The sequence below is a fragment of the Schistocerca cancellata genome, chromosome 4 (genome assembly GCF_023864275.1).
Source record: "Schistocerca cancellata isolate TAMUIC-IGC-003103 chromosome 4, iqSchCanc2.1, whole genome shotgun sequence".
In the NCBI taxonomy this organism is placed as follows: Eukaryota; Metazoa; Arthropoda; class Insecta; order Orthoptera; family Acrididae; genus Schistocerca; species Schistocerca cancellata.
Window position 1 is genome coordinate 273561269 of NC_064629.1, and position 26239 is coordinate 273587507.

At 45.9% G+C, this 26239-nt stretch overlaps 1 protein-coding gene across 1 annotated transcript in view; it reads right to left on the reverse strand.

Moving 5' to 3' along the window:
* LOC126184101 (uncharacterized) overlaps positions 1-18673 on the reverse strand; it is a 141822-nt gene extending 123149 nt beyond the window's left edge. The window contains exon 1 of the mRNA XM_049926463.1: positions 18540-18673. Coding sequence (XP_049782420.1) covers positions 18540-18673 — 134 coding nt within the window. The remainder of the gene's footprint in view (positions 1-18539) is intronic.
* Between the last annotated feature and the right edge of the window lie 7566 nt (positions 18674-26239).

The following is a 26239-nucleotide window of genomic DNA, read 5'->3' on the forward strand; positions in this document are numbered from 1 at the left end:
TCATTAGCAACAAGTTTACAGTTTTGGTGATTTCTGGGATTTGATGGATTCCTATTCCAGCACTTTTCGTCTAGATATTCTGCCTCGAAAACTAAAGCATTGACTATTTTTATTACTTTTCAGTCATAAGATAAATTAGAATCAAAGAATGCAAAAGCTACATTTTTAAGAGACAGGTACCATAAATGATTTTTCAGTTTATGTAAAGCGAACATGAGAGATATCAGTCTGCAACGGGATATCTCTAGAGGTTAGAACAGAGTTCTTCAGTCCGTCTATGGCACTTTGGTTCTGTAAGGGATAGAGAACCAAGCTTCGACATGCACGTTGAGAAGGAAAATACTAATGTCACAAACTTTAATCTCTTCTAGTGATTATCATTCAGATTCATCATGGAACATAAACATTTTCAAGCGATAAATGGATTTCACCATTCCCCTTTCATGTTTCGATAGCCCCAGGAGAACAGAAAAACACACCACGATATGGTGCTTCACATAGAAGGAAGGTAGTAAACACAAAAATTTTCCTCTCATTTTCTCTAGGTTTTTATTCTGTTAAAGTATATCCAAAATACAAAATTCGAGACAGATTGACTTCATCCAGCTGTTCGCTGACTGTTACATCCTGAATTCCCATTTTTTAAAATTTTTATGATCCGATCTATGCTTCTAAATCCCATATTTTCCTCAAAGCCGATTCATATATGTAATGTTTCAAAGACTAATGCTTTAACATAGGAACTCTTTTACCCTCCGCAGATCGAAATGCTGGCACTCGAAGAAATTGCTCAGTGCCACAATTTCAAGGACTCACAGAGTGTCTTTTATCGTACAGTTACGTATTAATGCCGATGCTTAGGCACTTCAGAAGGTAAGTTACACATTACGTGTCACACTAAGACCATTGCGCAACAAGAGTGGCACATTGTGAGAAGTAAGTACATGTTCATGGTTTCTTGCAGACACATTTCAGACACATTGCTGCTGCTGTGTGTACAAGTGCATTGAGATGTGCAGTGAAGCGCCGCCGCAAATGGAAACGTACTTCAACTGGAAACGTAAGTAGGCAGGACAGAACGATTCTTGTGACCAAAAGTCTAAATTGTACAGACATTTACCATCAAATTTTGGCAGTATATGGAGCAAATGCAATTTAGCGTTCAGCCGTAATGAAATGGTGCTCACAATTTGACCAAAGCCGCACAGACTTGCGTAATGCTGACTGGGAAGTCCAGAGCTTGCACCATGAGATTTTCATCTTGTTGGCAAGCTGAAAGAAAATCCGTGGGAAAAGAGATTTACCAACAATGAAAAAGTCCGCACAGTAGTTGTCGAATGGCTCCATGACCGAGGGATCGGTTTCCATTGTCTAGGAATTGAACGACTGGTAGAACGTTCGGACAGTTTTTTTACAAAGACTTGGTGACAGTGTCGAAAAACAGTGTATGTATCTGTGTTATTTTGAAATGTAGTGCAACATTCAATAAAAATTAATTGGCAGCCACAACAATATGCAACTTACTTTTTGAAGTCCCCTGGCAGTAAACTACCATCCGAGTGGACCGTAGCAGCCTGTGATGGCTCATCCTTAAATATGTGAACTTCAGCTGTTTTACTCGTGAAGTTTCTCTCGGAACCTGCGGATAGACTCCTGTTGTCTGCAAAATCGTCGGTATTTTGACCTAATTTTTCGAATAGTGCTACCCACCGAGCGAAACGGCGCAATGCGTAGAACATTGGACTTGCCTTCGGGTGGACGATGGTGCAAGTCCGCGTTCGACAAACCTAATTTAGGTTTTCAGTGATTTCCCTAAATCACTCCAGGCAGATACCGGGATGGTTCCTTTGATAAGTCACGGCTGATTTCCTTCCCCACCCTTGAAACACTCCGAGCTTTTCCTCCGTCTCTAATAACCTCGTTGCTGACGGGACGTTAAATCATAATGTTCCTTCTTCTTTTCTATTGTAGCTATCAAGATGTGAACTACTTCCCTGTCACTCATCCTATTTTCATCGTAGACCACAGGAAGCTACGGAATCATTACTGCTTTACATACATTCTCAATTTTACTTGTGGCGATGGCGTTTTTGAGACTGTTATCAGTCGATGTCTAAGGGCCTTCCTTGAAATCAAGTTACTCTAAGACAACACTACTTGCACTTAACGTCACCAAATCAGCAAATTTTTTCTCAGGAAAAAATAATACAGAATCGAACGAGATCATGTTAAGTGACCGAAATACATGTAAGATTATCAACACTGAATGAGTAGCAGGTTTTTCTTTTCTTTTATCTTCATATGTACACTCCTGGAAGATGAAATAAGAACACCGGGAATTCATTGTCCCAGGAAGGGGAAACTTTATTGACACATTCCTGGGGTCAGATACATCACATGATCACACTGACAGAACCACAGGCACATAGACACAGGCAGCAGAGCATGCACAATGTCGGCACTAGTACAGTGTATATCCACCTTTCGCAGCAATGCAAGCTGCTATTCTCCCATGGAGACGATCGTAGAGATGCTGGATGTAGTCCTGTGGAACGGCTTGCCATGCCATTTCCACCTGGCGCCTCAGTTGGACCAGCGTTCGTGCTGGACGTGCAGACCGCGTGAGACGACGCTTCATCCAGTCCCAAACATGCTCAATGGGGGACAGATCCGGAGATCTTGCTGGCCAGGGTAGTTGACTTACACCTTCTAGAGCACGTTGGATGGCACGGGATACATGCGGACGTGCATTGTCCTGTTGGAACAGCAAGTTCCCTTGCCGGTCTAGGAATGGTAGAACGATGGGTTCGATGACGGTTTGGATGTACCGTGCACTATTCAGTGTCTCCTCGACGATCACCAGTGGTGTACGGCCAGTGTAGGAGATCGCTCCCCACACCATGATGCCGGGTGTTGGCCCTGTGTGCCTCGGTCGTATGCAGTCCTGATTGTGGCGCTCACCTGCACGGCGCCAAACACGCATACGACCATCATTGGCACCAAGGCAGAAGCGACTCTCATCGCTGAAGACGACACGTCTCCATTCGTCCCTCCATTCACGCCTGTCGCGACACCACTGGAGGCGGGCTGCACGATGTTGGGGCGTGAGCGGAAGACGGCCTAACGGTGTGCGGGACCGTAGCCCAGCTTCATGGAGACGGTTGCGAATGGTCCTCGCCGATACCCCAGGAGCAACAGTGTCCCTAATTTGCTGGGAAGTGGCGGTGCGGTCCCCTACGGCACTGCGTAGGATCCTACGGTCTTGGCGTGCATCCGTGCGTCGCTGCGGTCCGGTCCCAGGTCGACGGGCACGTGCACCTTCCGCCGACCACTGGCGACAACATCGATGTACTGTGGAGACCTCACGCCCCACGTGTTGAGCAATTCGGCGGTACGTCCACCCGGCCTCCCGCATGCCCACTATACGCCCTCGCTCAAAGTCCGTCGACTGCACATACGGTTCACGTCCACGCTGTCGCGGCATGCTACCAGTGTTAAAGACTGCGATGGAGCTCCGTATGCCACGGCAAACTGGCTGAAACTGACGGCGGCGGTGCACAAATGCTGCGCAGCTAGCGCCATTCGACGGCCAACACCGCGGTTCCTGGTGTGTCCGCTGTGCCGTGCGTGTGATCATTGCTTGTACAGCCCTCTCGCAGTGTCCGGAGCAAGTATGGTGGGTCTGACACACCGGTGTCAATGTGTTCTTTTTTCCATTTCCAGGAGTGTATATATGTATAAGATTTACTTTTTATAAATAAACTGTTGCGATTCATATTTACTTCGCTGTCGCCATTATGAAACCGCTTCTTCTAGCTCAGATACTGTTCTCTCATTCACAAATAGCAGGTAATCGATTCCATGCATGAACCCTACACATGTTTTTGTACTTGACTGAATTATTAATTCAAACCTACTAATTTGGGTAGACATTATTGCAGATTCTCTGTCGGAATTCATGCTTTTTATCAGTAAACCATCAATTCCCACACGGCTAGGGAAGCACTTTGATGCACAATTAATTTACACATCCGTAAATTGTGAAGGAAAACCTTTGACATTTGTCTGGCACACGGCTGTTTGCTCCAATTTATTTCATAATAACAACAGTCGAGTAAATAATTTTCTCTCATAAACTAACTGATGATGAAGACATTCTCCTTGCTGTGACTGCTACCCTCCCTCGATAATGGAAGACTATTGGGATGGTCCAAGTTGGGTCGTAAAAGTGAACGGTTCGGCTCGCCTGCGTGCTCTTAGCCTGACTTATGTTCACAAATCCGTCACGTCACCCAACCAATGTGATCTACGACATGAGGAAACATTCAGTTAAGGAGATAGAAGCAAGCAAACTGCTTGCATTGGATAATGAATGAATTCGTCATGCAGAATAAGTATTTTGGATTTTCCGATTGTGAAGGCCCAGCAACAGTCTTCTCTTTACCCTACTGAGCCCAAATTTCACAGTAGGAGAAGGGGGGGGGAGATGGAATGACTCAAGAAATATAAAAAATTTGCTTAAAAAGAACCAAATAAGAGACACTGTAGCATGGAGCTATTAACAAAGGACATTATAAGTAGAGCACGAGGAAGTCATCAGCACGGCGTTTGATACCTAACAAGTCTTGAATGATAAAATGATATGTAGAAATTGAGTACTCACAGCGCCACCACTGACTACATGTGGTTCATTCATAATAATAATCAGCTACTTTGGCCATCTTGTTTTGCTTTGGTTTTAACAAGCAGAACTCCATCAGTGTATGTTTACATATAAATATCTTTGTAGGAAAGCTCAAATGTAAATACTTTAGGAGCAAAGGTACCACTCACTGATAAGCAGAAGCGTTGAGTCATCGAGAATTACATATAAAAAAGAATGAAAACTTGCTAGCTTTCGGAGTTATGCTGGATGAACAATGCCATAGCTGCATTTCGAGAGATGGACTTCGAAGCGAACTGGAAGTGGGTGACTGAACGAAGGAAGAGAAAACTGCCGGGTGGAGGGTGTGGTGACAGTGGGTTACCGGAGACTGAGGCCAGAATGATTACCAGAGCGAAGTATATGTTGGAGGGATATACATCTACGGCTATACACTGCAAACCACCATGAGATGCATGGCAGAGATGACGTTCCATTGTACCATTTATTAGGGTTTCTTCCTGTTCTGTTCACGTATGGAGCGCGGGAAGAACGATTGTTTGACTGCCTCTGAGCATGCAGTAATTATTCTAATCTTATCCTCATGATCCCTATGTGAGCGATACGTAGGGAGTATCCTAGAGTCATCATTTAAAGCCTGTTCTTGAAACTTTGTTAATAGACTTTCTCAGCATAGTTTACATCTATCTTCAAGACTCTTCCATTTCAGTTTCTTCAGTATCTCTATGACACTTTCCCACAGATCAAACAAACCTGTGACAATTCGTGCTGCCTTTTTCTGCATATGTTCAATATCCCCTGTTGGTCCTTTTTGGTATGGGTGCCTCACACTTGAGCAATATTCTCGAACTGGTCGCACAAGTGATTTGTAAGCAATTCCTTTGTAGACTGACTGCACTTTCCCAGTACTCTACCAATAAACCGAAGCCTGTCACTTGTTTTACACGCGAACGAGCCTATGTGATAATCCAATCTCATATCCCTATTAAGTGTTACACCCAGGTATTTGCATGAGTTGGCCAATTCCATCAGTGACTCACTGATGTTTTTGTCATAGTATACTACATTTTTTGGTTTTGTGAAGTGCAAAATTTTACGTTTCTGCACATTTAAAGCAAGTTGTAAATTTTTGCGCCAATTTGAAATTTTATTAAGATCTGATCGAAAATTTATGCAACTTCTTTCAGATAGTATTTCATTATCAATAACTGAATCATCTGCAAACAGTCTGAGGTTGCTATTAATGTTGTCTGCAAGGTCATTAATATGCAACATGAACAGTAAGGGTCCCAACACACTTCCCTGGGACACACGTGAAGTTGCTTCTACATCTGCTGATGCCTCTCCATCCAAGATAACATCCTGCATCCTACCTAGGAAAAACTACTCAGTCCAGTCACAGGGGTCATATCCCTATGGAAAACCAAGGTACAAGACCTGCCCAATCCATCATTCCAGCACCTCCTACTCCACTGCTGTCACAGACTTATCCTACCTCATCAGAGGCCAGGCCACCTGTTAATGCAGCCACGTAATACATCAACTCTCCTGCAAGAACTGCACAACTTTTTATATCAGCATTACCGCCAACCAGTTGTGCATCATGATGAATGGCCACCCCCAAACTGCTGCCAAGAACAAAGTTGACCACCCAGCGGCACAACATTCAGCTGAGCATAACTCAATTATAGGTGGCTGCTCCACAACATGGATCATATGAGTCCTCTCGTCCACTACCAGTTTCTCTGAACTTTGCAGGAGGGAAGAGAAGGATAGTAGTGTTTAACGTCCCATCGACAATACAGTCATTAGAGACACAGCAAAATCCAGATTAGGGGATGATGAAGAAGCAAATTGAATGCGCCCTGTCAAAGGAACCATCTCTGCGATTGCCTTAGGTGATTTCGGGAAATCACAGGAAACCTACATCTGGATGGCCAGACACAGGTCTGAACAGTCGTCCTCCTGAATGTGAGTCCAGTATGCTAACCACTGTGGTACCTCCCTCAGTCTGAACTTTGCAGATGGGAGTTATCCTTGCAACACATCCTTCACTGCCATAATCGTGCTGGCCACAATTTCCGGTAATCAACTGTTCCCACACCCTCCACCCAACAGTTTGCACTTCTTCCATCCTGTCATCTCTTCCCAATTTGCTTCCCCATATCAGCCTGTGCCGATCCCCACCGACTCCCACAACTGTACGTTACATACCAAGCCAGTGCATCTGCCACAGTTCCCTCCCACATTACTCACTGACAAAATGGCTGCCGCCCTCTGAACCATTAGACACCACCCCAGCTCCTCCCCCTGCCTCCCACCACTCTCTTCCTCTACTCGCCCCACCCCTTCCTAGTTCATCTACCGAAATGCAGCTCTGGTATGACTTTGTGCGGGCCAGTCTATTACAGGAATGTTATTGTCGTGTAACCACTCCGCCACAGACCGAGTATTATGAACAGGTGCGTGATCATGATGAAAGATGCTATCACCACCTCCGAATTGCTCTTTAATAGTGGAAAGCAAGAAGGTGTTTAAAACATCAATGTAGACCTGTGCTGTGATAGTGCCACGCAAAACAACAAGGGGCGCAAGCTGCCTCCATCAAAAACATGACCACACCATAACACCACCACCCCTGAATGTTACTGTTGGCACTACATACGCTGGCAGATGACGTTCACCAGGCATTCTGTGGTGTCACCGCCAGACACCACACTTGGTAGGTGGTAGCCTTTAAATCGGCCGCGGTCCACTAGTATACGTCGTACCCGTGTGTCGCCACTGTCAGTGATTGCAGACCGAGCGCCGCCACACGGCAGGTCTAGAGACACTTCCTAGCACTCGCCCCAGTTGTACAGCCGACTTTGCTAAAGAGAGTTCACTGACAAATTACGCTCTCATTTGCCGAGACGATAGTTAGGATAGCCTTCAGCTACGTCATTTGCTACGACCTAGCAAGGTGCCATTATCAATTGCTATTTATCTGGTGATGCCTGTACCGTCAGACCGATGTACACCAATTATGGATTAAAGTAAAGTATTCAATCAGCTACGTACTTTAGTTGCTAGTCTCAATCCCTTTAACTGTTCCAGACCTCACACCAGTGTCTGCGTGAGCTCAAACGTGTGCCTTTCGGCTACCAATCATAGTGGCTTGGCTGTCTTGCCAAGTCACAACAAATTGGCGACGAGGATGGGATGACGAGCCAATTCGCGTTTGTACTAATACTACAGCTCCTGCCCTGATTTACTTGTGTAATGGCTTCGCCACCATCTCCAGATGTACTGTCCGAATTTTATCGCTTGCAGAATCAGCAGACACAGGCCTTATTGGATGCCCTTGGAAAGCTCGTCCAGGGTCAACGTGCAATGCAAAACGATGCGGCGGCCGCTGCGTCACCGCTGCCGCTGCCACAACACGCAGTTGGATCACCTTTTTGTCCTTTTGAAGCGGCACTGGAAAGTTGGACGGAATGGTCACGCCAATTTGGATTCCATCTCGCCGCCTACAGAATTCAAAGTAACGAGCGGCAGCCTTTCTTATTATCTTGTGTAGGCGTCCAGACGTACCGCGTGATAGTGAAATTGTTTCCCCGACGCGACGTAGCAACTCTGTCCTACGACGAAATTTTGTCTGCATTAGATGCATATTTCAAAGAATCAGTCAATGTAGTTGCCAAACGGTATACGTTCTTTCGTACAAAACGTACGGCCGGTCAGACTTATAAGGAGTGGGTTGCAACCTTGCAAGGCCTTACTAGGGATTGTGCTTTTGAGTGTCAATGTGGACTCCCTTATTCAGATACTATGGTGCGTGATGCAATTGCCCAGAACATGTCTGATGTTCGTATATGGGAACAGATTTTGAAACTAGTCAATCCCTCCCTTCAACAAGTGATGGACATATTGGATCAGCCGGACACACTTGACTTTGCTCAGGAATCATTTGAAACTTCGCCACCTGTGTGTCAAGTTAACCGGCCTGCCGGGCGAGCTGCACGGAACAGTAAACAGTCCTCGCGCCCGGCCGCACCAATGCCTCCTGGCTCTCAGCCATGTGTCCTGTGTCGGCAAACAAATGCAGTGAAATCATGCCCGCGGTGTGCTACTAGACATTCGTGTGAGAATTGCCCATCACGCCAGGCTATTTGCTTTTTCTGTAATAAAAAAGGCCATGTTCAAAGTGTTTGCCAGAAAAAGCTCAGATCGGACACTCACAACCATTCCAGGCCCTTTGCTTTGCGACGGAATCGAACTAAGAATACTCAGGCTCGTGAACCTTCGCCTATGGAAATTCATGTAGTTCATTCCACTCCACCCAGTGCCACTCTCTCTAACAGTGACTGTGTTCGTCCCACAAAAAGTGTGCATCGACATCGACGGAAATCCCGCCAAGTCGCAAGTGATTCTGTACCAGTGTCAGTTCACGTTACACAAGACAGTCGCTCTTGTCGTCAGCGGGACAATAAACTTTTTGTTGATTTGGACATTAATGGCAAAGTGATACCGTTCCAGCTCGATACCGGAGCTGCTGTTTCACTACTCAATCACGACACGTACAAACAGCTGGGCACACCTCCGTTGCGTGCCGCAAATGTTAAGCTCAGTAGTTATTCAGGACAGCATATTATCCCTGTGTTAGGACAGTGCAGCCTTCTTGCAACATACAAGGGACAAACAAAACTTGTGTCATTTTACGTACTTCGTTCTTCTGCTGCAGTGAACTTGTTTGGTTTAGATTTATTTCAGTTGTTTAACTTGTCTATAGTAAATCAGGTCCTATCAGTGAACCAGACTGTGCCTTCAGACAGTGTTTCTCGTCTCTGTGAAGAATTTGGAGACAGTTTTGCACAAGGCCTCGGTTGCGCTAAGAACTATAAAGCACATTTGGAACTGAAAGTCAATGCACAACCGAAATTTTTCAGAGCGTGCAATGTTCCCCACGCATTGCGTGACGAGGTCGCAAAAACATTAAACGAATTGGAATCACAAGGTGTAATTGAACGTGTGCAGGCTTCTCTCTGGGCATCACCCTTAGTAATTTTGCAGAAACCTTCCGGAAAATTGAGACTTTGTGTGGACTTCAAGGCAACAGTGAATCCACAACTAGTGACTGCAACTTTTCCTTTACCCCGCCCGGAAGATCTTTTTGACAAACTGTGCCCGGGTAAATATTTTTCAAAGTTGGACCTAGCAGATGCGTACTTGCAAATACCGGTGGACGAAGAATCCCAGCGCGTTTTGGTGGTTAACACGCATCTTGGTTTGTACCGATTCAAACGACTGCCATTCGGGTGTGCATCCGCCCCTGCATTGTTTCAGCAATATTTACAAACTGTTTGTGCGTCGGTCCCTACTGCAGCAAACTATCTGGACGATATTGTGATCTCTGGAAAGACGGAAGAAGATCATTTCGCCAATCTCAGACCATTATTTCAGGTCTTGCGACAAAATGGTCTTCGCTTGCGGAAGGACAAATGTGTGTTTTTTGCTCGTGATTTGCCATATCTGGGACATGTACTCAATGCCCAAGGCATACATCCCAGTCCCGAGCACCTCCATGCCATACAAGAGTTGCCTTCGCCGCAGAATTTGAAGCAGCTACAGAGTGTGCTGGGAAAAATCAACTATTACCATCGCTACGTTCCCCACGCCTCTTCCATTTCAGCTCCGGTTCATCGCTTACGCCGTAAGGGTGTTCCGTTCGTCTGGACGACGGAATGCGAACGCGCCTTTCGCCAGTTGAAATCGGCGTTGCTTTCCAATACCTGCCTTACGCCATTCGATCCCCGGAAGTCCCTTTTGTTGATGGTGAATGCATCGGATTTAGAGATCGGTGCTGTGCTTGCGCACAAAGATGTTTTGCACGATCGCCCTATTGCCTTTGCGTCCAAATTGCTCTCGTCTGCGCAAAGAAATTATTCACAGATCGAGAAAGAAGCATTGGCTCTCGTATTTGGTGTTACAAAGTTTCATGATTTCATGTATAGTCATCACTTTACCATCATCACAGACCACAAACCTTTGACATCGCTTTTTCATCCGACCAAGCCTGTACCTCCACGTACAGCGCAGAAATTCATTCGCTGGTCTATTTTCCTCTCGCAGTACCGCTACGATATCTTGTATCGGTCCACTGCTAAGCACGGAAACGCCGATGCGTTGTCCCGTTTGCCTGTTGCTGAGGATAGAGCATTCGATTCCTCCGAACTTGCTTGCATGTTCATTGATACGGAAACCGATGACTGGTCGAATCGTTTCCGATTGATTTTCGTCGTGTAGCTACAGCCACAGCTGCCGACCCTGTCCTTGCTACCGTTCTGCGTTTTGTTGCTACGCAATGGCCCTTGTCAAAGTCACGGATCGAGGATCCGTTGGTTCACCGTTTTTTTGCTCACAAGGAGAGACTTTTTTTACGACGTGGTGTTTTGCTGTTGCGTTCTGATAATGATCAGTCCAGGGTCGTGGTCCCACGTTCGTTACAGTCCTCTGTCTTACGGCTTCTCCACCAAGGACATTGGGGTATAGTGAGAACGAAACAACTTGCTCGTCAGCACTGTACTTGGTTCGGAATCGATGCCGCGATTACGAATATGTGCTCTTCTTGCATGGCGTGCGCCGAACAACAATCAGCACCACCGCGGAAATTCTTTGCATGGCCGAAAGCCACTTCCCCTTGGCAACGCTTACACATCGATTTTGCTGGTCCATTCTGGAATGCTCGATGGTTGGTTGTGGTCGATTCATTCAGTAATTTTCCTTTTGTTGTCCGGATGTCTTCTACGACGTCTTCTGCCACCATTCAAGCGTTGTCCGCTATCTTTTGCATTGAAGGTCTTCCACAGACTATTGTTTCCGACAATGGCCCACAATTCATGTCCGCAGAATTTCAGTCATTGTGCAAGGCCAATGGTATTCAACATCTGACGTCCGCGCCGTTTTCGCCACAGTCAAACGGTGCCGCTGAACGTTTGGTCCGGACTTTCAAGTCACAGATGTTGAAGTTGAAAGAGTCGCATTCTCTGGAGGACGCGTTATTGCTCTTTTTGCCCTCGTATCGCTCTCAGCCCCGAGATGGTCGCTCGCCGGCTGAGCTGCTTCACGGTCGCCCTCATCGAACCTTGATGTCTTTGCTACATCCGCCGCATCAGGTTCCTATGCAGCGGCAGCCACCTGCTTTTGCTCCAGGCGACGTTGTCTATTATCGCAACTATCGAGGTTCACGGCGCTGGCTCGCAGGGCGCATTCTTCGCTGCCTCGGCCGCGCTATGTATCTGGTTTTGGGGGCCTCTGGTGAGGCTGCGCCTCTGGTGAGGCTGCGCCTCTGTCGTCGCACGTGATCTGCCGCTCGCCGTCTGCTTTCAGCGACGGTGCCGTCCGGTCAGCGCCCTGGGGACCCATCTACTAGCTCGCCTCAGCCCCAGGTGTTACCGACGCTGCCTTCCATTTTGCCCCATGGCTACGCGCCGCCGCCGCCGCCGCCGCCGCCTGTTCTCCCGCCGGCGACGCCCGCAGTGGACGCGTCGCTGCAACCGCCGGGCGCCTCCCTGGGTCACGCGCCGCCGATCGCTTCCCGGGACCAGTTGTCCTCCGCCATGGAACTCTTGCCCGCTCCGGACCATCTGTCATCTTCGCCCGTCGGGTGCTCCGGCTCGATGGAGGTCGACCCTTCGGCCCCTCCTGTCTCTCTACGGGCGCATACACCGCATGTTGGCGTGCACCCTGGACTAGGTTTTCAGGCGTTTCCTAGCTCCCCTCGGACCGAATGGCAGGGTGCGGGTGGCACAGCCTCGCCTGTTGTTAGACTCCCCACCTCGTCGCATACGTCAACATGGGTCCTCCCCATGGCGGGCGGAAGCCTTATAACACTACCGTTCGCCGATTTGCGGGGGAGGAATGTGGTGTCACCGCCAGACACCACACTTGGTAGGTGGTAGCCTTTAAATCGGCCGCGGTCCACTAGTATACGTCGGACCCGTGTGTCGCCACTGTCAGTGATTGCAGACCGAGCGCCGCCACACGGCAGGTCTAGAGACACTTCCTAGCACTCGCCCCAGTTGTACAGCCGACTTTGCTAGAGAGAGTTCACTGACAAATTACGCTCTCATTTGTCGAGACGATAGTTAGCATAGCCTTCAGTTACGTCATTTGCTACGACCTAGCAAGGCGCCATTATCAATTGCTATTTATCTGGTGATGCCTGTACCGTCAGACCGATTTACGCCAATTATGGATTAAAGTAAAGTATTCAATCAGCTACGTACTTTATTTGCTAGTCTCAATCTCTTTAACTGTTCCAGACCTCACACCAGTCTGCGTGAGCTTAAACGCGTGCCTTTCGGCTACCAATCATAGTGGCTTGGCTGTCTTGCCAAGTCACAACACATTCGCCATGCCCACACCCTCCCATCGGATCGCCACATTGTGTACCGTGATTCGTCATTCCACACAACGTTTTTCCACTTTACGCTCCTTACACCAAGCGAGGCGTTGCTCGACATTTATCTGTGTGATGTGTTGCTTATGAATGAATATGGCACTTAGGCCTGAGCTAGCGATGCGCGCGCATCGCTGCCGTTGCGCGCTACGCTTACTCGGCCGTTGAGAGCTTGTGAAGAGGTTTCTGTGCTGTGGGCGCCGCGGGAAGCAAATTTTCGTCTGTTGTTTTCACAACGCCTTCAGATTGTCGTGTTCTGCGCCCCGCAACATGGGAAAGAAGTATGCGCAGAGGAAAACTGCCGCTACGAAGGGAGCCGGCCGAGGTGGCCGAGCGGTTCTAGGCGCCTCAGTCCGGAACCGCACGACTGCTACGGTCTCAGGTCCGAATCCTGCCTCGGGCATGGATGTGTGTGATGTCTTTAGGTTAGTTAGGTTTAGGTAGTTCTAAGTTCTAGGGGACTGATGACCTCAGACTTTAAGTCCCATGGTGTCAGAGCCAACCAGCTACGAACGGTCCTTCGGTTGTGCAACTCACTCAGTCTGCAGACTCGCTGATCTGCGTTCGAGCTGCAAACGTGGCCGATCACAGGGCGATCAAAGTCGCAGTGGCCGACCACATTGTCGAAGCACCGCCGGCGCGTGAGAAAGCGCCTTCCGTAGGAAGGATGAAGACGACCGAGGCACTCCTCTGGGGGTTACCTAGGTGCTGTGACGAGGCAGTGGTCCGGGAAGGGCTGCTGCGAGCCGGGCTTGGCAATGCAACCGCAAGGTTGCACAACCGGACAAACAAGAAGAGGGCACCGCTCTATGCCGTGACCGTGCAAACGGCCGACGGCGGGAGTGACATCTTCGACTTGCGGAAGTTGCTGGGCTTCCCGGTTACGACGGAAGCTCTCCCGACCGCCATGGACCCCTAGCCCTAGTGCTTCAGGTGCCAGGTCGAGGGCCATGTCGCCAAGTGTTGCCGCAGCGCGGCGCGGTGCGTCAAGAGCTCAGGCGAGCACGACAGGCGCGCCTGCGACCGCGGCAGTAACGTTCTGCCGACCTGCGTTCGGTGTGGCGGCCCGCACGTCGCCAGCTGGCGCGGTTGCCCGGCTTTCTCAAGCCGCAACCGTGCCGAAGGCGGCGAGGCGACCGCGGCCGCACCGACGCAGCGGAAGAAGAGAAGACGACGTCGGCAACGACGTAGGGCGCAGACAAGCCCGGCGCAGCTGAAGGACAGCGCAGAAGCAGCTCCACCTGCCAGGAGAGGGGATGACCGCCCGGAGGCGTGCAGTCGGGAATGCAGCTCGCGACCCCGAGAAGAACTGTGGCCTCGAACTCGGCACCGCCGTGAAGGAGGCCACTGCAGCCCTCAAAGCCGTCAGGGCGGCAGAGAGGGCTGCTTTCGCAGCCGCCGTGGCTGCAGAGAAGGAAGAGGCCTTGAGGCAACTGCGTGCAGTCTTCGCCCGAGGCCTCCGTGCAGCAGTACCTGTGAACACTCCTGCGACCTCGCAGAAGGACGTTCACGTGCCTGTCCCAGCGGCTGCCCCAGCAGCACCGCAGGTGAAAAGTGCAAAGAAGACAATCCCCGCCCCAGTGGCGAGAAGGGGCCGAGAAGTCAAAGAGGCAGCGTTCATCACGCAAGCGCGAGCGAACGGCGTGCATTTCACCGACGCTGAAGCGGCGCAGCTCACCGAACAAGCGGTCAACTCGAGGCTACAATACAGCAGGAGCTGCGCCGTGCAGTAGAGGAGGATGCCGTTCTGCACCAGCCTGATGAAGCTGTGCCAAGTCACTGACGACACGGCGCAGCAGAGGGCGTAATGGCGACGCGCGCGTTGCCGCACTGAATTCTTCTGTTACAGGGACGAAGCCACCGCAGCAGGCCAAGGAGACACCACACGAGCCCAGCACACGCATACTACAGCACACCGAGCTGCAGCACCGTCTAGGACTGGTCTCTTATGACGAAACTTGGCATGACACGCTATCCGATCGCACGATACACGCTTCTAACATAAGCTACCCTTGCATGACCTATCGCAGTCAGAAAGACATCCGCTACTGCTCTTACTACCCTACCTAACTATCGCAGAGGTTTCTTTCCCTTGGCGTTTGCCTTGGCACTTTTTTCCCTCTGCCCTTAAAACCGCTACCCTTCGTTCGACTTTCGACCTAATCTATCTCCAGATGAGCGCGTATTAATGGCTAATCTTAGCCAGACGTACGCAAACATCGCAGTACACACATCCTGCGACATCTCACTTTTAGTGAACACTAACCCTTATGCAGAGATGGCAGTAGACCTTTTGTGTTGGCCATCATGCCGGTGTGGGCGTGAAGGGGCTCCGCCTCTTTAAAAAAAAAAATTGCTTATGAGTAGCCGCTAGACCTTGAAATTAAAGTTTTCTCACCTCCCGCCTAACTGTCATGGTACTTGCAGTGGATGCTGATGCAGTTTGGAATTCCTGTGTGATTGTCTGGATAGATGTCTGCATATTACACATCATGACCCTCTTCAACTGTCAGTAGTCTCATCCAGTCAATAGACGGGGTCGACCTGTACGCTTTTGTGCTGTACGTGTCCCTTCACGTGTCTACTTCACTATCACATCGGAAACAGTGGACCAAGGGATGTTTAGAATTTTGGAAATCTCGCGTACAGACGTACCATGCCAAAGAGACACACTCATTCTTTCTACAACCAACTGAGCGAGTCTCAAAGAGGTCAAACTGTGGCCTTCCGAGTGGCAGGATAGTCCTTTATAAGAATTTCCACACAAGTTGGACGTGCTGTGTTAGTTGTGCAACAATGTTGGTATCAGTGGTCACTTGAACATTTTCAAACCTGTAGACGAGATTCTGGACGTCCACGCAGCACAGATGCCCGCCAGGTTAGTCGTAGTGTCAGGTCAGGAGAGGCGGAGGCATAGGCAGAGGCTCAGATAAGAGGGCTTGTGACCCCAGGCGTGTCAACATGAACTGTTGTCAACCAGTTATTAGCAGCCGAACCACTGGTACACACATCTCTAGGCTGTTATCTAGTCACGCCACAGCACCAGTCACGCCACAGTACTGATGTGCACAGCTCGACTGGTGGCGTCAGAGGATCACTTGGAATGGCGCGCCGTGGCCTTCAGCAATTAAAGCAGATTTGGCCTGCACGCAAGTGATGGTCATTTGCTTGTGTAATGTACACCGGGTGAGCACTGTTTGGTAGAGTGCATTCGTCCAACTCATACTGGCCCCATCCAAGACCTTATGGTCTGGCGTGTGATAAGCTAAAACTCTCGTTACCTTTGGTGTTTCTCAAGGGTATGCTAACCAGAGCTTGGTATGTGCAGAATGTTGTTATACCCATTCCCTTGCTGTTCTTGCAACATTAAGGTGATGTGTTTCTGAAATAGAATAATTCTTCCCCGTACACTGACCATGTAACTCAACGTGCTCTGCAAGACGCACAGCAACAACCATAGCCGGCACGATCTCCAGCCTTGTCCCCAGTCGAGCACTTGAGGGATATGAAAGGATGAGAAATGACTGGTGCTACTCGACAACCAACTCTTACACAACTGTGTGAACAGGTCGAGCAGGCGTGGCTTAATGTATCCCAGTACGGTATTCATTACCTGTACGATCGACTGGAAGCCAGAGTCAGCACCTCCATTGCTGCTGTGGACGCTACACTATGTACTAATATGGGTGTTTCATTATGGATCTATACCTAGGACCTCAGGAGCACTTGTGCTATTGATCTGTAAATGTAATCATTTCATGTCTCCATATGCACTGTTGCAACAATAAATCCTGAGTGAAATAGAAACCTCTAAAAGAGTGTACTAATTTTTTTCTGGCAGTTTGTTTAAATAGCAATTTCTTCAATTTAAGGACCACAGCCACAGTAAATTCTGTAAAATATAAAGCAATTTTTCCCTTGTGCGATTATTCTGAGATATAATTATTTTTTAAGTCACATTTTATCTCACAATAATAGCCACTTTAAAACTTCAGCTGTTTTCTACTCCTATGTGTGTGCAGGCAAATGTGCATCAATACATGTTAAACGAGTTTGAAAATAAAGGTGATCTAAAAATGTACTGTTATGGCAGTAATATAGGTAAATTAATAAAAGTTGACAGTAATAAATAAAATGTAATTACAGACAATTAATAGTGTGACTAATTCGAAAATAAATAGCTCAGGGGGTAAACAGTTTCATCTCCTGCTGAATTCTCAGATAGTTAGAATAGTCCTATGTTTTTGAATTTCACAACACTGAACCTTAACATCTCTACTATTTCCTTCTGTGCTTTTATTCCATCTTTGGGCATTTTTAATATTTCCCTCTACACAAATGTAATATGAAATACGACACGAAAGAATCATAAACGAATTCCTATCTAAAAATTATACAGGTAGGCAGTTGCTTTCGTTGATTTAATAGGTTTCTTAATTATTGTTATTTGGTATTTGGTGTGCATTTCACTACTTTCCTCCATAACTTAATATATTTTACTTTATTCAATAAAAAGATCAGCGAGATTCTAAAGATTTAACGTGATGTCTGATCTATCAAAAACAGCGCTGTAGGTGTTATTCTGGTATGAAGAACGATATTATATTTATACTAACTAATTCATTGTACAGTTAGTTATTGCAGTTATATTTATTATTTTGTATTGTATATATAAAATAATCTGGGAGTACATGAACTGTGCATGATATATATTATGATAAACGTAATCTGATGCCAGACCAGAAGTCGACCCTACATCTCTTTCTAACCGTGAGCCATCACTTAAGCTAGTTTGGCCATTCTAGCATACTTTCCTTACAGACTCACACTTCCTATATTACTGATGTTTCCACCTATAACTTATGAATAATGCAACTGTTATCCGAAAGCGCTAATGGGTCTTCAGCAAATCTTTACCTTACTACAGCCAGTTCCACATACCTGTGGGGAAGGGGGTGGGGGGACCTCTAGTTATAGTAACAACATGGAGCCATCACTGACAATGAAAGTCGAATCGGTCGTTAATGCGTTCCCGCATGATAAAATTGATTAAAATGATTGCTCGTGATATACACGGGAACTACGTTCAATTTCGGTCTGGGCCAATGTTTCATTTATCACGACAAGTTTACTGCGTGACGTTCTGACTTCACTTGTAGCATTTTATTTATTTCACCGATCTCTTACTCAGTGATCCTATTCGTTTCGTTTGAGTCAGTTTAGTTAAAGTGGAATGAGTTCGTTTGATACTGTTCTAGAAAATTAGTGATCCTTTGTCGCCTCTTTCGCTAGCATTATCGACAATGTCAGTAAATACCACTGGCTTTGTCTATCTTTACAAGGACGTCACAAGATATCTCACTTTCCTACATTAATTTATTAAAATAGTTTCAGATTTAATAACACGAGACCTGTAGAGGTTTGAATAAAACTTACCGTTTTTCTTTGTCATTCTCAGCATATTCATGCGACAACCCTTCAAAGAATGTGTCAAAGAAACTCGGCGTTACCACTGGACTGTCTTCTTCTCCCATTTCTCTGGCTTCCACAATCCTGGAAGTATGAACCATGCTGAGACGAAATGGCCCTATGTGTCCACTACAGACTGTCACTATTTCTGCTTAATGATATGACGACGTTGAGGAGCTTGTGAGGATATTCTATTATTTTTATAGTTTTTTGATCTCATGCAATGTTAGACGGAATTCAGTTAACTTTTTTGTTTGTTCTGAATTACAGTGTTACCATATATAAATTAATTCTTTCTTTTATTCAACCATTAAGGTATGACTTCCGGCATCCTATGGACGAAGGTATGCAAACTAACACCACAGATGAAAGGATACTGGTGTAGCAGCTGTAGCTAACTGTTCAAAGAATATATCTACGTTTAATGCAATACCATCCTAGGAGTGGACGAAATAATATGAGCATCATACCACAACTATCTCATCTCCAGAGGTTATTTTAGACAGTTTTTATATTTTCACGAGTTCTAAACACTTGTCGATGTGCTCTGAGCCACTCGTACTTCCGCTTTCTTTGCAATGTAATGTGCTGCATCATCTTAATCGATCTGTAGAAAACGCTAATAAGGGCAATTTTTCGGTGTACGCTCTGTCGGTGAACCAGTCTGCAAAGTTAATATGGATTGTAGACCTGTATATTGAGACGGTAACAGCGTGATCACTTTACCTAGAGTATTGTGACCATTCACACATATCATCCCGAAGAAAATTTATAGCGCTCAAAATGTATTAAGGTAGATGTCATTGAAGACTGTAGCGTATGTGGAGGGAGGAAGCTGAAATGTAATTTGCAGAAAGAATACAAGCTGGGCAACCGGTATAATGGTCAGACGAAGCAGGAAGGCATTGCAGATACACCGCGCAAATATCATGTATCAAGGCGTTCAACAAAGAAACATGTCGCTTGGTGAAAGCCGAATGTGCAACGACACAGGCGAATGGAATCAAATGAAATGTCAGAATGTTTGACATTATGTAGGAACTCACCCATGGTACACTGCGCAAAGAATTGAAAGGGCACTTCCTTGAAACCCAGTCATTTCCCCCACTGCGACATAGAAGAGTGAAATTTTTCCCAAAAGCCAAAGCGAACCTTTCTCTATAATAATACAAAATCGTGGCGTCCGGCCAAGTCTCTCACAGGCTTGGAGACACTTCAAACAGTAAGGTGTTCGTCCATACATGCGAAGGAAAGTACAGGACTCAGAAGTTCATATGAAATGTGAGGTGGGTTAATAAAGTAACGTTGGCACTAAATATTACCACAATTCTGTCACACGCCCCTGTGGACGCGTCACTCGATGGGAAGCTCCGCCCCCCTCCCCCCCCCCCCCCCCCTCTTACCCACATCTCACGCATTCTCTTCACGTCCCTGCGATGGAGGTCAGATCCGCGATGCCCAACGTTTAAATCAAGCCGTTTTCTTATGGGTGGCAGAGGAAAACTTTTCAGACACACCACTGCTCAGAATCGACACGGAAAGACCTCAGGAAGTGGCATAGAGGGCATCAATGAAACCACTCCGTCCCTTGTGGTGTTCATTTACACATATTTCGCCGTAGAAAACGATAGTTTACAGTGATTTCTGCTTTGAACGATTTTCTTGATAGCTTTTTCCATTTCTGGCACCTTACAGACGATTTAGCCCTTCTCTAGAGGACACTGTGAGACTATGTCCTACAGAAAGTCATCTGATCCCTGAGGGCGGACGAGCGAATTTCAGTCAGGTGTGAGAAATCGTCCCTAAAAGTAAATGAATCAGCGCATCTTGGTCAGCGGCACAGAATGGAGAAGGTAACGGGAAATCACCGAATTAAAGATCTTAAGGATATCCCAAGTAGGCTGCAACCATGGAAGCTAACGAGAAATTAACGACTGATCATGTATCTTGGAATGTGGCAGGAGAGATAAGATGGCTTGTCAAGTCATAAACAAGAGAAATCCCACTTAAACTACGGTAGAGATGAGGACATAGAATTAAGAACGTTACTGAAAGCGGGAAAACTGGATGAAGTGAGACCAGATAAGGAAGAATGAGGTAGTTGTATTAGACCCTTGTGAGGCAAGTGGGGTGAATGGATATTTCTACAGCTATGAGTATAGAGTAATGTATAGTACTGGTGAGAAAAGAGGAGAGCAAGGATTGGCAGCTGTAATAAGAGAAAACTGGTAAAATAAAGTTTAAAATAGTTACCACGCCAGCAACCGGTTAATGACGATAAAAATAAATAGTACAAATGTGGAATTGCTAGTAATTCAAGCATACTTCCCAACATAGGCTCATGACATGGAAGATGTGGAGAATAGGGATGCAGGTACCAAAGAACTATTAAAATGGATTGAAAAAATGTATTGTTGCAATAATGGGTGACTTTAGTGTCGTAGTAGAATCCCATATAGGCTTGCTAAACGGATAAGAGAGGAGAAAATTTGATAGTTACCTTCAATCAAAATGTTATGGTTATCACAAACACCTTATTTGAAGTTCCTCTCAGAAGTAGGTACACATCGGAGGCACCATCCAAAAGAAAATTTTAGTCAGATTATGTACTAATGAAGTAAAGGTAAAGGAATCAGATAAAACCATGCCTCACCTGTCCCGATCCAGGCATATACAGTGATTATCTTGTGTTATCCAAGTGCAACATTAGATTTAAAAGAACTAAGAAATCGATCAAAAAGAAATGGAGAGTAGAAGGCTCGAAAGAAGAAGCAATAAAGATGGATTTTGAGAGAAGACTACTAAAATGCTAATGTAGTGATTAAAAATGCAGTAGAATAATATTAACATGGCTATGAGCAAAGTAACAAATGAAGTTTTAGGAAAAAGGAAACTGGAACTCAGAGAACCTTGGATGACACAAGAAATGCTAAACGTAATTCAGGAAAGGAACAAGCTCAAGAAAGGAAAAATTGCAGATGACTACAAAAGAATTAAAAATAACATCACAATCAGATGCAGAGAAGAGAAAGAGAAATTGGTCAAAAGCAAAATGTAGGAGATGATAGGAAAAAGGGAAAACAGGACCAAGTTTAAAAGGAAAACAGATCCCTGCATTACAAACCTAGAACGAAATTTGTAGTAGTTAAAAACAAAGGTGGAATATTACTGACAGATAATGATGAGATGTATGCTTGTAGGAAAGAATACATAGAACTGTAAGATGATAAAGACTTGAAGAATATGAGTAATCTAATTGAAAATGTCGATAAGTGTGAAAAAAATGAAAGTTCTTGCAGTAATGAGACATAAGTATGAATAAGCCCTTCGGAGTATCAAAGGAGGGAAAAACAACTGGTGCTGATAACATTCCTGCAAAATTTAGGTAAAAACATGAAAGGCCAATCATTCAGAATAACAAATCATATCAATGAAAAATCATACCAGAATACTTTACAAACTGTAGATCAATTACCACGCCTAAGATACGAAAGGCAGTTGACTGCACCAATTACAAAACAGAATCAATGTTATCACATACCTCCTAATTACCAATTAATATACACTACTGGCCATTAAAATTGGTACAGCAAGACGAAATACAGATGATAAACGGGTATTCATTCGACAAATATATTGTACTAGAACTGACATGTGATTACATTTTCACGCAATTTGGGTGCATAGATCCTGAGAAATCAGTACCCAGAACAACCACCTCTGGGCGTAATAACGGCCTTGATACGCCTGGGCATTGAGTCAAACACAGCTTGGATGTCGTGTACAGGTACAGCTGTCCATGCAGCTTCAACACGATACCACAGTTCATCAAGAGTAGTGACTGGCGTATTGTGACGAGCCAGTTGCTCGGCCACCACTGACCAGACATCTACAGTTGGTGAGAGATCTGGAGAATGTTTTGGCCAGGGCAGCAGTCGAACATTTTCTGTATGTAGAAAGGCCCGGTCAGGACCTGCAACATGCGGTCGTGCATTATCCTGCTGAAATTTAGGGTTTCGCAGGGATCGAATGAAGGGGAGACCCACGGGTCGTAACACATCTGAAATGTAACGTCCACTGTTCAAAGTGCCGTCAATGCGAACAAGAGGTGACCGAGACGTCTAACCAATGGCACCCCATACTATCACGCCGGGTGATACGCCAGTATGGCGATGACGAATACACGCTTCCAATGAGCGTTCACAGCGATGTCGCCAAACACGGATGCGACCATCATGATGCTGTAAATAGAACCTGGATTCATCCAAAAGAATGACGTTTTGCCATTCGTGCACCCAGGTTCGTCGTTGAATACACCATCGCAGGCGCTCCTGTCTGTGATGCAGCGTCAATGGTAACCGCAGCTATGGTCTCCGAGCAGATAGTCCATGCTGCTGCAAACGTCGTCGAACTGTTCGTGCAGATGGCTGTTGTCCTGCAAACGTCCCCATCTGTTGACTCAGGGATTGAGACGTGGCTGCACGATCCGTTACAGCCATGCGGATAAGATGCCCGTCATCTAGACTGCTAGTGATACGAGGCCGTTGGGATCCAGCACGGCGTTCCGTATTACCCTCCTGAACCCACCGATTCCATATTCTGCTAACAGTCATTGGATCTCGACCAACACGAGCAGCAATGTCGGGATACGATAAACTGCAATCACAATAGGCTACAATTCGACCTTTATCAAAGTCGGAAACGTGGTGGTACGCATTTCCCCTCCTTACACGAGGCATCACAACAACGTTTTACCAGGCAACGCCGGTCAACTGCTGTTTGTGTATGAGAAATCGGTTGGAAACTTTGCTGATGTCAGCACGTTGTAGGTGTCGCCACCGGCGCCGACCTTGTGTGAATGCTCTGAAAAGCTAATCATTTGCATATTTCAGCATCTTCTTCCTGTCGCTTAAATTTCGCGTCTGTAGCACGTCAGCTTCGTGGTGTAGTGATTTCAATGGCCAGTAGTGTAGTTAAGGATTGCAATAAAATGAAAAGCCTATAAGTACTTTCTACGACAAAAAGAACGACGCACCGTGAGGCAATTTTCAGAATGCGACGGATATCGGTAGACATAATGTATATGTATGGACAAACAAATAGTTACAATTTCAGAAAAAATGAATGATTTATTCAAGAGAAAGAACTTCACCAATTCAGCAAGCCAATAACGCATTGGCCCGCTTCTGGTCCTTATGCAAGCAGGTAGTCAGCTTGGCACTGTCCGCAGCTCTTGGTCTAGTGGCTGGCGTTGCTGCCTCTGGATCTCAGGGTCCTGGTTCCGGTTCCCAGCCGGGTTGGGGAATTTCTCAGCCCGGGGACTGGGTATTTATGTTGCTCTCATCATTTCTTCATCAGCATCACTACCAACATCATTCGTGACAGTGGATAGATTGGATTGTGAAAAAAATGGACCGTGTAAAAATTGGAACTTCGTACAGGTGCTGATGACTGCCTAGTGGAGCGCTCCACAAAACAGACATCATCATCATCAGCAGCAGCAGCGTGGCATTGATTGAAAGTTTTTGGATGTCCTCCTGGGTGACACTGTGCCAAATTCTATCCAAATGGCGCGTTGGGTCTTTAAAATCCAGAACTGGTTGGAGGGCCCTGCCCACAATGATCCAAACGTTCTCGATTGGGGAGAGAGCCTGCGACCCTTCTGAACAAGCTAGTGTTTGGAAAGCAGGGAAACAAGCAGTAGAAACTCTCGCCGAATTCGGGTGGGCATTATCTTGCTGAAACGTAAGCCCATGATGGCTTGCCATAAAGGGCAACAAAACGGCGCATAGAAATTCGTCGACGTATCCTTATGCTGTAAGGGTGCCGCGGATTTTAACGATCTAACGCGCCGGTTGGACAGAATTTGGCACAGTATCCCTCACAAGGACATCCAAGAACTCTTTCAATAAACGTCAAGCTGAATACCTGTTTGCATATGGGCCGGAGGTGAGCCAATGCGTTATTGACTTGCTGAATTTGTGAAGCTATTTCTCTTGAATAAATCAGCCTATTTTTCTGAAATTGTAATAATTTGTTTTTCTGTACATATAAATCATATCTACCAATATCCTTTCCATTTGGACAGTTCCTTCGTGGTGCGTCACTTTTTTGTTTTAGTGTATGTTGGAGAAGACCAGCTTGGATTTAGAAATGGCAGAGGAATATGAGAAGTAATTTGGCCTTGCACGTGGAGAGAAAAAAGGATAGAAGAACTTATCTTCCCTTTATTGACTTACAAAAGGTATTGACAATAAGAACTGGGAGCTACTCTTTAGAACTCTGAAAAAAGAAGACTTGACTGAAATGCTAGAAGAATTATTAATTAACTGTATCAAAACTGCACCACACAAACATCAATACGGTAGAGGAAGTGGCCAGTATCAGAAAAGGAGTTCGACAAGGATGTCACCTAGCCGCATATTTATTTAATATGTTCATTGAGAAAGCGAGTCAGATCGTGAAAGAGAAGACAAAGGGAATAAAAGACAACGGTGAAAGGATACATTGTATTATATTTGCTGTTGACGTCGTGGTAGTTGCAGACTCTGAAAAAGAATTGAACAGAATGTTGCAAGTGGTATGAAACACACTTAAACTGTGGAAATTAAAAGTGAACATTACAAAACTAACAGTAACGAGGAAAAATATGGGAGAAATTAAACCCACTATGAAAATTGATGACATCTTAACTGATCAGGTGAAACAATCCTTCTATCTCTGTCGTATAGTCACAGAGGGCAACAAATGCTTAATGGAAATGAAGAGGGGGACTGCACGGGTAAAACAGGCATTTATGATTAAAAAAGCATTTTATCCAGCAAACAGAGGAATACAGACGCCAGAAAATCTGTTTGCAAAATCACTTGTATGGAGTGCACTTCTCTATGGAAGTGAAACTTGGACTCTTGATGAATTGGAAAAGAATCAGATTAAAGCTGCTGAAATGTGGATATGGCAGATAATGACAAAAATGTGTTGGATGGAAAGAAAAACCAACCTGGAAGTCTTGAGGGAAGTCAACGAAGATCGAACATTATTGAAGGAAATGGAAAAGTGAAAAATAATACTTACTGGACACGTCATCAGACACAACACCTTTATCATTAATACTCTCGAAGGGAAATCGCTGGGAAAGAAAGGAAGAATACAGTCTAAGACGAGTAATTTAGAAGACATTGGTAAGAGGATAGAATGTGATAACAACATGTAACTGAAACTAATAATCAGTGACCGAAGAGAGTGGTTGTATCAACAAAGCATTAGAATTTAGAAAATGTGTGTGGGCATATACAAAATGGAGCCAGTAGGGATCGTTCAAAACCATTTGATGAAATTTGAATGTGATCCAAAACAGCAAAAAAAGCTTACATTTTTGCTTCCCTCCAATTTCACTCCCTCCTGTGGTGAAATCATAGGAGTGTGTGACATTGCTATTTCATTTATGCATGTGTCAAAGTGTATCTCTAAAACCTCAGTTTGGCAACACCTTCGGTACCATCTGTGTACCTTTGTTGAGCATATTGAAAATGTTCGTGTACAAAGACAATCTTAGACTGATTCCTAGCTGACTACGGGAACGCAATCCTTGACACCCTCTAGCTCAGTGGCACTACGTTGTTGCTCTAATACCTGCTCGTGGGCATGCGGAATTTGAGTGGTCTCGA